Below are 12,157 nucleotides of genomic sequence, written 5' to 3' on the forward strand. Positions count from 1 at the left end.
CTATCTGTCATGATCTCTAAATATGGCGTCTTCTGTGATCAGGGAAAGAATCCAGACAGCTGGCTAGTCTGTATGTGCATCACATGTGAAAATCAGGCCACAGCTTTCGAGGAGAGACTGAATAATATCTTACATTGTCACCAGGTGGTCCTGGCGGGCCTTCTATTTTCCCATCATCACCTTGTTCTCCCTGTGGACATGAATATTAGTGTTAAAACAACCATCACATACATGGCAAGTGGTTCTATAAGGGCTTGATCTAAAGCCCTTTAAAGTCACTAAGAACCTTCCCAATGATTTCATTGGGGTTTGAATGAGGCCTTAGAGACTGGATAAAAAGCTGGTTTTAAAAGGTCACAAACTACTTAAAATAAAATAAAAATAATCATATTTCTGTTTGAAGGTTTTGGTTTGTTTGTTTTCACCTATTATTCTTACAAGTAGCATCTGGGATTCCCAAAGGTGAATGACAGGAGAGAAATAAAAAGACGTTCCTCTGACTCTTTTCAGCTGGTTATCTTTGTGCTGAGTCAGTTTCACACGATTTCCCCCATTTTTGTGCATCTCTTTTGCACAGCGACATAGGAGAGAAAAAAAACATTCTTTAACACTAGTCAAATGTGACTGCAAAACCACCAGATCTGGATAGAGGGCCTCAGGCCAGTCTAGCTCCTGAAATTCCTCTTTAAAAAGCAACTGACAAGATTTCAAATGGAGAGACGGCCCCTTTAGGTAGAAGGATAAAATTTCAGAAGTGCCTAAGTGACTTCAGAGATCAAGTCCCATTTCCATTAGAGCCAGACTGACAAAGGCATTCTGGTAACCTAACGATGCAGCTAGGCACCTAGTGGGATTTGCAAAAGCACCTAAGTAGACTACATGCCCAACTCCCATTAATTTTCAGTAAGAATGAGGCACCTAACCTGCTCAGCTGCTTTTGAAAATATTACTAGGTACCTGTATAAATTATTAGCTGCCTAAATACTGTTCATAGTCTGTTCCTTAGGAGCCTAAGGGTATGTCTACAGTAGTGGGAGGGTGAGAGGGGGGGAAGATCCATGACAATGAGGCTCAGAGCCCAGTGGCTAAAATAGTAGGGTAGATGTTCTGAAACCTGGTGAAGAGGGAGGATCTCTGAGCCCAGGCTCCAGCCGAAGATCGAATAGAATCATAGAATTGGAAGGGACCTCAGGAGGTCATCTAGTCCAACTCCCTGCTGAAAGCAGGACTAACCTCAGCTAAATAATCCCAGCAAGGGTTTTGTCAAGCTGCTAAAGATGGAGATTCCACTACCTCCCTAGGTAACCCATTCCAGTGCTTCACCACCCTCCTAGTGAAAAACATTTTCCTAATGTCCAACCTAGACCTCCCCCACTGCAACTTGAGACCGTTGCTCCTTGTTCTGTCATCTGCCACCACTGAGAACAGCCTAGCTCCATCCTCCCAGGAACCCCCTTTCAGGTAGTTAAAGGCTTCTTTCAAATTCTCCCTCATTCTTCTCTTCTTCAGACTAAACAAGCCTAGTTCCCTCAGCCTCTCCTCCTAAGTCTTGTGCTCCAGCCCCCTAATCATTTTTGTTGCCCTCCGCTGGACTCTCTCCAACTTCTCCATATCCTTTTTGTAGTGGGGGGCCCAAAACTGGACACAATACTCCAAATGTAACTTCACCAATGCCGAATAGAGGGGAATAATCATTTCCCGCGATGTGCTGGCAATGCTCCTACTAATGCAGCCCAATATGCTATTAGCCTTCTTGGCAACCAGGGCACACTGCTGACTCATATCCAGCTTCTTATCCACTGTTACCGCCAGGTCCTTTTCTGCAGAACTGCTGCCTAGCTCGCCGGTCCCCAGTCTGTAGCTGTGCAGGGGATTCTTCCGTCCTAAATGCAGGACTCTGCACTTGTCCTTGTTGAACCTCATCAGATTTCTTTTGGCCCAATCCTCCAGTTTGTTTAGGTCCTTCTGTATCCTATCCCTACCTTGCAGGGTATCTACCACTCCCCCTAGCTTAGTGTCATCTGCAAATTTGCTGAGGGTGAAATCTACCCCATCCTCCAGATCATTAATGAAGATGTTGAACAAAACCGTTGTGACCACCTGCCCGCTAGACATGGAACCATTGGTCACTACTCGTTGAGCCCTATGCTCTAGCCAGTTCTCTATCCATTTTATAGTCCATTCATCCAAACCATACTTCTTTAACTTGCTGATAAGAATACTGTGAGAGACCGTATCAAAACTTTGCTAATATTTCCAATGCTATTTTTACCCCTGCAGCATGAGCCCAAGACTGTAGACCCGGTGTTTTGCTGTGGTGTTTTTTTTTTTTTTTTTATTATGTAGACATAACCCTAGTCTTTTTGAAAATCAATGGGACTTGGGCTCCTAATTTCCTATGTCCCTTTTGAAAATGGGACATAAGCTCCAAAATCACATTGTTGCTTTTAAAAATGTTACCCCAGATCTCTTTTGCATTCAATATTTTTCTATCTAAAGGAACTCTAGCTAAAATGATTTGTTTGAAACATACAGGGGTACCTCTGAGGATGAGGATGAGGCTTAGTGAAGGATGAATCACACCTACGTGCCTGTTTGGATAAGGATTATAAAAGCTAAATCGCTGCTAAATTTGCCTTAGGCTAAGGATTAAGTGAGCACTGATGGGTAAAACTTTGCTGGGCACCCTTTAAAATGAGGAAAGATACTTTAGTGGTTGGCACATGCTAGACAGATTTGACTCATGATGGGAGATTAGCCTTTGAAGTTCAGATCCTTCTTTTGGGTTTGGCAAACAGGATGGAATTCTTAGGGAAGGTCTGAGAATGACTCTCTCATTCATATTATTCCCTGTACTTCCTGCTTCTGGTCATACTGGGAATGCTGCATCAATAAGCCCCTCTTGGGGCATTTCCATTCTTCCCAGCTCCATCTGGGTCAGGAAGCAGAAACACAGAAATATGTAATATGTAAATATGCTGGCACCTGGGAGAAGACATGCAGAGCTGCTTGTCTGTACTTGACTTTTGACAATGGAGGGTGCCATGGCCAATGCTCAGCTTCAGACAGTCCCAACTGCATTCAGCAGCAAAGTGCGGCTGTTGCTAATGGCTCATTTTCTGAGGGGGTGGAGTAGGGAAATGTTCGTAAAGTGTGGCTGTGGAACAGGGAAAGGAGGATGTGCCAAACTCTATTGAAGACTTACCAGTTCAAGGATGAAGAGGGGCTTGCACCAAGGTTAACTTTCGCAGATTGGCAGAGTTAGATTCCTAAAAGTTTTGAGACACTGCATCTGGTGGTATTTGCTAAGCGATATACATCCCCTCCATTATATTCTTAGAGATAATGGCAGTCTTCCCTTTCTCTGTATACTGCCATTTCAAAATGCACTCTCTTATGTCAAGGATTTGGAGTGTATGGTGGGGCTAGGTTTACATCTTTAAGGGATAACATGCTTGGAGGTGAATCCCAGCACAAGTTTGGGGATTCTGTAGGGCTCCTGAGGAATGGAATAGAGAGAGAAGCTGTGCAAGGACTGCTCATGGATATAGAGTAGGGCAATAGATGGAGAGATTTGGGTGGCTAATTAAAAATAAGAAATAAAGGTTTCTAAACAGTCCATCCCACACTGCCCCAGAGACTCCACTATAAATGGGCTGCTTAGGTGAAGTCTACAGTTAAATACCTTATAACTGATCTACTTTCAAGCCACAGTTAGAGTAGTAGGGACCCCCAGGAAATAGAGACACAAAGCCACCATTCCTCAGTCTCATAAGAATCGGAACATACATATTAAAATGCAGAAGGCTTGACATTGGATACTTCTGTCCAAAGAGGTTGTGGATGCCTTTCCATTTCAGATCCTGATCTGACAAGATCAGGGTTCAGTTCAGAGAAAGTTCTAAACTCGGAACTTCTTCAAAGAATGTCAAGATCTCTGTACCTGGTCCCTAGAACAGAGTGATGATGCTCTTGATCTCATACACACTAGACCCCTTCCCCCTATTTCAGGTCTTCAGCAACTCCGGGATGTTCCAGTGTTCTGCATGTTTGATAAATTCCAGTACTGAAGGGCTGAGCTTCTCTAGAACTTCTTGACATTTGGGTTAGCCTCAGAGAGAGGGAGATTAAAGGTCTCTGCTAATTCTTTGGAAAGTTGCAGTTAAAAAAAAGTTAGAGTAAGGGCAGAAAAGTAAACATGTTGGGATACAAATGGAAAATGCATGGAGGAAAAGGGAAGGCTTGTTGTTGTTGGCTTCCTTCCCAAAGTGAGATACACCAGTTTGTAATTTTTAAAGGATCCCATCTGGACAGCTCTAAGCGGCTGCCAAATGTAGGCGGATGCTCTGAGCAAGGCCTCTTTGAGAAGCTGAGAGTGTATTAAATACAGCAGAATAATTAGCTGGGATGGCACTGTGGAACTGAATTTCAAACTAATGGATCTCTTCAGGCTAATTACTGCTTTGGAAAAGGGCAGACCTTCTCCACCACAAAATACCCTTCTTCAGCCTGGCTAATTTCCTATGGAGTTTAAAAAGTCACAGAGTAATCACAGCCCCATTTTCATTTCCTCTGCAGCTTTCACTTTGCTCTTTCATTTCCAAAGCCTGCATTCTTCCCCTTTTGGTGTTAAGGTTATACATGGCCTGGGATAAGGATCCCAACATCTGTAGCCATGCTATTTTGTGCTGTGATCCAGGCAGCTCTTATAAGATAAGGAGGGATGGGTGAGGGTAGGACAAAAATAGACTTTCATGGAACACATATGTGCTTCGGGAAGTGGTGCTGGTGACCCAGCAAGTAAAGTTTCTCTCCCCACATCAGTATAGAACCAATGCCCCAGGATGCCATTAAGGCACCACTGTACTGATGGAGGTGCCTTTTTTCAGGTAAGATGTAAAACTGAGGTCTTGACTGCTTGTGGTCACTAAAAGTTCCCATGGTACTTAACAGCAGAGATGTTGTAATGCTCTGATTCATAGAGTCTAAGGCCAGAAGGGATTGCTGTGATCATCTAGTCTGACCTCCTGTGTAACACAGGCCATCGAACTTCCCTGAATTAATTCCTGTTTGAACAAAAGCAGGGACATGCACTCTTGCTGGCACACGAGTCTGTCAGAAGTGTCATTCTGCATCAGGGTGATCTGTCTCCCCCAAGAGGCAGTGAGGCCAGGGCCAGCTAACTACTGAACCACAACATAGCCCGATCAAAGAAACAGGCATCCAAGAGAGCAGCAGACCAACAAGGGAGCAGGAGCCAGGTGCCAATCAGGCAGACACCTCCCTAAACTGACATCCTGGCCAAATTCTAGTTGGGGTAATTACATTCCCCCGGCCTTTCCCAGCTGGATTTGGGATTCACTTTCACTTCCAGCATTTTAACCCGGAGATGGCTGCATGTCACTGGAGGATGATGTGATCCCTGTACATCATTTAAGTTTGAAAAGTGCTTGGGGCTGACAAGCGCTATGTAAATATATTGCCTCTGGTGCAGTGCCTTCCAATAGCAGGCGTTCAGTTTAAGAACAGCAACGTTTTGGGATACATTCCTTCCCTTTAATGGCTCTGCTATTTATTCTTGTAGTTTTCTGCAGTTGCTCCTTTTGTGGACTTTGTGTACCACTGTTATTCCTGAGCCCCTGGAAATAGTTCACGGGTACTGCTACCTGTGCCACCTAATTAATGTGTGCTAGCCCAGTCCACTTGGGATGATAGGGCCGATTTTGTCAGTGCTCCAAAACAATTCCCAATCCAGGCAGTAGCAGCATTGCCTGATAATTGTGAGAGTTTAAAGCTCAGCTGGCGTTGGACTGTTTGCCAAGCACAGTGATTGCAGGCTGGCAATTCTCTTGAGGCTGGGTAGGCCAATTGCCAAGGGTGCCTCTGGCAAATTGGCAACTATAGTGAAGGAAGGATTGCCAAGCATAGCTATTCAGACTGAGAATTTTTGGGAGCATTATATACTAAGGTGGGCACCTTGGATAAGCTTAAAATTTTTAGTATGTAGGGATAAACCAGCAATAATCACTATACAATACAAAGTCTAATATCTGCACATTCTCATTCTCCTCTGTATTTCACCTGCTTAGAGACAATGGCTGGAACCCTGGGCCAGTCTCTAAAGAGACAATGTAAGGATTGGCCCAGGGTTCCAGACACATTCGATACAGGAGGCTTCTGTGTCATGGTGCAAACCAGTGAGTAACACATACCAAAAGAAAAAAGAGCTATTGTCTAAAAAAATTGAAACTTATGAATGTGCTTGGTGGAAAGTTCTAGCTCTGCTACTTTGAACTAAATGATGGAGAATGGATGCCACTTAATGGAGGACACAGAAGCTAGGGGCCATTCATCTTGGTACAACTGGGGAACGCTATGGGAAGGCTTGGGAAGCTCAGAGGTAGGCCAGAAAGCGGATGGGGATGGCAATAAAAACAAAGATGGAGAAGATGCTCAGCAAGCTGGTGATGGAGATAAGGGAGTATCAGAAAAATGGTCAGATGCCCCAGTGTCAGAGATGCATCTCAAGGTTGGAAGGGAGCAGTGAGAGAAGTGGACAGTTCTCAGTGGCACCAGCAATAATCACGTCTGGGGTGGCATCTCTGTGATCTAAGTGTATCTAATGTTGAATTTAACAACTGGATGCTCTACTAATCCCTTATATATTCTCACTACTTCTGCCGTGGAGTCAGTCATAGTGTAAAAGGAAACCAACCCACATCTCAGAGACTCATGTCAATGTAAAGAATCTTCAGACACACCAAGACAGAATGGCCTAACTACGAGTGCGTTTCTACTTGGGGTCCCGAACTGGTATGATGGGTTCAAAGTCCAGGCAAAGATGTGCCCAGAGATCTCTTCTCAGAATCTCAGGAGTCCCTGGGAGGAAGGAAACTCTTGCCTGCAGATGCTCATCTGCAATCATGTCCATGTGCAATAACACCAGTGCTGAGGGGATGCCAATAGCTTGCTCAGCCCCTGCTCTGAGTGCTTCCTGCAATAAGAACACTAAATACAATGGGATAGAAAACCAGGATCAATAAAAGTTCAAGAATCTTTTCTCATGGTGGGGTCTCATTTGCAAGCACTTCCAATTATTACTCTTTCCCTTCCTGTGCAGGGGGGAAAAAAAGCTGCTGCTGTTGCTACTGACTGTGATTGTGATTGGCTCTGGCAACAACAAAAGTACAGCCAAAGCCAGCTGGGATCATCTTCAGAGCATTGAGCAGCAAGCTGTGCCGAGACAAAGCCACTAAAACGTGAGTCACTTCTCCAGCCTGAACTGGTTACGATCGAGCTGACTCAGCAGAAGTCTTGAAGGAATGCAGCCATGGAATAAGGGCCCTGACTCATCCCAGCTGCAGTCAGGGCGCTTGTCAAGGGTATAAGTGGACAAGCAAGTCACAGACGTGGGAGGTTATGAGTAAAATGGAGCAGCAGGAAGGGAAGGGAGACTATTTGTGCTTCACTTATGAAATGTAATAGGATAGAACAACCAGAAACAGCAGGAAGTTTTTCCATGAACAGACAGTTTTAGGGGCACGTATGCAGGGTGTTAATTTGACTTAATAACAAAACCTACTGACCTAATTTCTTTCATCTTGGGGATTCAGAAGAATTTCTGTGGAACTAGGAAGCACGAGCCCCCAATATTCATGCCTATGGACCCTTCCAGAGATACAAGAGAGTATGGATGCCTGGTGGATTGTGTCCCCTGATGCTGATTTGCATTGATAGTGCACTAGCTGGTGTGTTTGCCTACACCTATGCAGCAAAAAAAAAAGGGAACACCACCCCACGCGGCACTGAGCCTCAGAGCCTGGTCAACTGACTTGGGCTCACACTGCAGGGCTAAAGCTAGCAGAGACTCCAAGGCCCTCTCCCCTTGTGCCAGGATTGAGAGCCTGGGCTCCAGCCTGAGCCTGAACGTCTACACTGCTGTTTTTAGCCCCACAATGCAAGCCCCGCAAGCCTGAGTCAGTTGACTGGGATCTGAGACTCACTGCCATGCTTTGTCTTTTTGCTGTGTAGATGCACCCTAAGTGGCACCACTGCCCTCTGCTGGATGGGGTGCCTGACTTGTCCAGGCATTTATCCATTTCTAATGCTCACCTCTAGCACATCAGCTGGAGAAGGAGAGAGGATACAATATAACTAGTGCTACTGTTATTGACAATGGTTAAATCAAGAGTCCCCTTCAGTTCAAGCAGTAGAAGCCTGTGTTTTTGGCATAGGATGTCACAGTTTCTGTCTCCCAGGCCATATGTTTGCAGCTAGCAAGTGGCTAGGTTGTCTGCATATCTATGGTGCTTGTTCACATGATTTCTGTATTTGTGGTGGATTACAGGTGCTAGTATTTATTTGAATGGGTTTATGGGAGCTGTGCACTGGTGCTTGGGTTGGAATGAGTGCTGCTATCTGGCACATGCCAAACAGGAGATAGCTAAACTGCATGACATTTGCCCTTACCTTTTCACCTTTTGGCCCTGGTGGTCCGATTGGACCTGGCGGTCCTGCGTGCCCCTGTAGGAGAATAGAAAACATATGATGAGATTGTAAAAATAAAGTTGCTTCTGTGACAGGATCCTGTATTGCTGACTGTAGAGACACCTGAATTGCATGTCCAGGCTTCAGAGCACTACAGAAGTATCAGCAGTGACATCATCCATGCATGGAAGATGGAGGAAAACCAGATCTGAAGAATTCTCCACAGCTCAGACTGAGAATAATAAAGAACTAAGACCCCAGCCAAATGGAACCAAATTGTGACTCCAACCAAATGGAAATATAAATATAGTTAAATTAGTTTTGCATCCCAGGCTAATTATTGGGTTAGATTTGGAAATGGGTAAAGCAGGAGACTGAGCATCGAAAAAGCAGCCTTACCTCATAACCCATTAAGCCAGGTTCTCCTTGAGAACCCATCCTTCCCGGAGCACCCTATGGAAGCAATCACACAGAGAAATGGCATTACAACAGCCTGCTGTCATTGTCTTCAGAAAGCACATGCTGCATTGGGCTGAAGAAAGTGGACTGTCAAGACAGGCAAACCTTACTTTTGGGAGATTCAACTGAAATGTTCCCATCTATTCTGTGGGCAATCCAGCTAGCTTTATGGCAGCAGCATGCTGAAGCATTCTCTGCACTCTGCATCAAATCAATAGGAAGGTAGCTACTCCTACCTAAGTCTCTGCCAAGAGTTTATCCATCAGGTCCCCAGCTCATTTACAGAGACACTGACATATCGGTAGTCGGTTCTTTTCCAGTCGGGAACTGGCTCACATGTTTGGACTCATATAACGCTGAAATATTCAGAATCATGGTCTTTCCTGCTATGCCAACATATCCTGAAAATTAAATTCTTGACTGAATCAGGTGCTCTCCAAATCATTTGGGCATATAGAGCAAAATCCCAAGACAATGCAGTGTGGATAATGCCTTGCCAATTGCTAGACATATACATAATAAAACTAGCAAAAGGTAACATGCAAACATTGTTCTGATGTTCTGCTCTTCACTGGCCCTCTGGACTCTATTACTAGCTTCAAATCCAAGGTCTCTTTTTGCTGAATATTCCATCAGTGAAGTTTTCAGTAGGAAAGTCCTGATGAAAGCCTGAGTTCTTAAACATACAAAGACCACCTTTGGTTTTTGTGATTCTCAGGCCTGGTAACAAAGATGACATTGAGGAGTCGTCTCCTGAGCTGTAATTGACTAAGGAGTTGCAAGATTAGATGGTGATGTGTTAGGAATCTGAATAAAAGATTTAAAGGAGTTTCCAAATCCTGGTCTTCAGATAAAGCAGGGTGCAAGCCTTTTGCTATTAAACTGCAGGTACTGGCGAACTCATACAACCTTTCTAGCCAATGTTGGGCTGATATAAAGTTTAATTGTTGAAGCTAAGGCAAATTTCTCCTGGTGCTTTATATTTTATACCCTGATAATTTCTATGCTTCATTGTATTGTCTGTCACTACTCAGTGGGTAGAATGTAGAATTCTCAGTCACAGGAAGAGTTGCATGCATTAGTCACTCCAGCTGCTAAAAACCACTGCACAAGACATATGGCCGTTAAACATTTCCCCTTTACAGCTGTATTTTCAAGTGCTGGCATGCACTGATATAGGCTGTGAAAGCAGATAATCAAATCTATACGTGCAAAGGATGGCTTCCTGCATTTGGGGATTTTTCTGGTGATCAAGCAGAATGGGAATGTGCTTTGTTTTAGAGGGAAGCAAGACGTTTTCGTGTTTGAGGTCATTTGGGATCCCCCAGTATCCTGCTTCAGAGCCTGATGTTGGGCTTCCTCACAAGAGGTGTGGGTAGTTCCTCTTGGAATCCATCAGCATGAATCCTGTATGAGTCCGAGGAGTTGCTTGAGTGTGCCCTGAGGAGAGATTTGTCCACAGGGTCCAATCACACTACCTGTCCTGGAGCCCACTGAACAGATGGATCTTGCTGGTCAGAAACTAAAAAGTCTCATTAGACTTTCCAGATCATCTCATTTTTAAAGTGGTAGAAAACCCTTTCCCTAAGGACAGGCTGAAAAGATGCACTCAGTCCAATAGACAGCCACTCAGACATTGCTCTGCTTCCCTGAGAAATAATCCATGGAGACTCTGCCAAAAAAGTCTGCAGGGAGTAGCTATTGGAAAGGCCATAACTTTTAATGGAGACCTTAAAAACCACAACAGAATCTCTCTTGCTCAGTCACTCACTGCTACTGTTCTGACACATCTCAGCAATTCCTGGTTCCTTCCTGTCTTTTCCATATGTTCTACAGATAAAATCAGAGGAGGCAAGTGATACTTAAGCAGTTACTGTAAGAACCTGCAGGGCTAGATCCTAGAACCATAGGGGTTCTGGGCCACTGACACGTCCATATCACCACAGGAGGCTTAGGCTTGCTCCTGCGGGACAACGTTGTGAAGGTGGTTCCAGGAGGACATACCATCCAGTCAGACTTGAGTGGCAGCTCCTCAGAGTACCAGTGGGTGGCACCGTATATAAGCCAAGAAGCCATGACTGGGAGTTGTCTGAGCAACAATACAGACTGCCTGCCTGTCCTGCTTCAGACCCTGTGCATGAGAGATCCCAGTCTCCAGTTTCTGACCCTGCTTGCCTCCTGATGCTCCCTCTGGCCCGTCCCAGACTCTGACTCTCCGGTACCTGAGTTGGCCTAACTCCTGCTCTGACTGCTAGGTGTGATGGCCCACGACTCGATTATGACAGTTACCCTACTAGCTGGATATATATGAGGAAATATTTGTTGCCTGTTGCTACTGTCCAGATTCTTCTGTTTCACAATCTTGAGGCAACTGACCTTTCTTCTCCTCCTACCATACTGCTGCTGTTCTCACCACAGAGCCCCATCCAAAACCCTTTATCATGTTCTATCTATGCTCATTATAAGTGTTCAAGATAGTGGATCAAGAGTGGGTGTCTGCTCGGGGAAGGAAGTCCAAGGCAGATTTCCATGTAATAAAATAGTTTGACTTGGAAGCTGTTCTCATCATGAGTATGCAGTCCCAAAGGGAATGTTCTGAACAAATATAGCTTCTCAACTCATTCCTTTTTCCAGAAATGTATTCCCAATAGTTAGACTTGAGAGAAGAGAGTCAATACAAAATTGCAATGCATTATTAACTGACTGCTTCTGCTATCAACACAATGAAAACTTCAGAGATTCCCTCTCATGCTGCAAAGTAGCAAATTATTAAAATCATGGATCAGTTAAAACTAGACCTGGTTGAAAAAATATTTATGTGGGAAATTTTGGAAAAAAAATCCTTTGAAAATTTTTTAATTTTTTGATGTAACACCAAAACCATTTATTTTCCAGATTTTATTACATGAAAATGGGAAATTTTATAGTTTTCATTTTACCCCCAACCTCTCTCTCCTCTCTTTTCACTCTCCTTTTTGTCCTTAAAATAATTTGCCACTAGAAAGGGGGGAGGAGAAAAAATGGGAGAAAGGCAAAAACCAACCTTCCCCCAAATATTTTTTCCCATTTTTCCATAGAAAATATGATTTTTGGTTTTGCATTAAAAAAAGCCAACAAAAACTTTCCTTGTAAAATATTGCATTTAGAAAAAAATCAATTTTCTGTTTGCAAAGGAAAGTTTTGCTAGAAAATTTTCGACCAGCTCTAATGA

General features: G+C 44.1%; 1 protein-coding gene across 1 annotated transcript in view; it reads right to left on the bottom strand.

Moving 5' to 3' along the window:
• Nucleotides 1-12,157, bottom strand: part of LOC137148917 (collagen alpha-1(XXVII) chain-like) — a 226,174-nt gene that overhangs the window by 23,663 nt on the left and 190,354 nt on the right. Inside the window, exons 41-43 of the mRNA XM_067542144.1 lie at nt 8,887-8,940; nt 8,470-8,523; nt 134-190 (exon numbers count right to left, since the gene is read on the bottom strand). Of these exons, the coding sequence (XP_067398245.1) occupies nt 134-190; nt 8,470-8,523; nt 8,887-8,940 (165 nt within the window). The remainder of the gene's footprint in view (nt 1-133; nt 191-8,469; nt 8,524-8,886; nt 8,941-12,157) is intronic.

Source organism: Emydura macquarii, unplaced genomic scaffold (assembly GCF_026122565.2).
Source record: "Emydura macquarii macquarii isolate MOO-44397 ecotype Brisbane River unplaced genomic scaffold, CSIRO-AGI_Emac_v2 contig_691, whole genome shotgun sequence".
NCBI lineage: Eukaryota > Metazoa > Chordata > Testudines > Chelidae > Emydura > Emydura macquarii.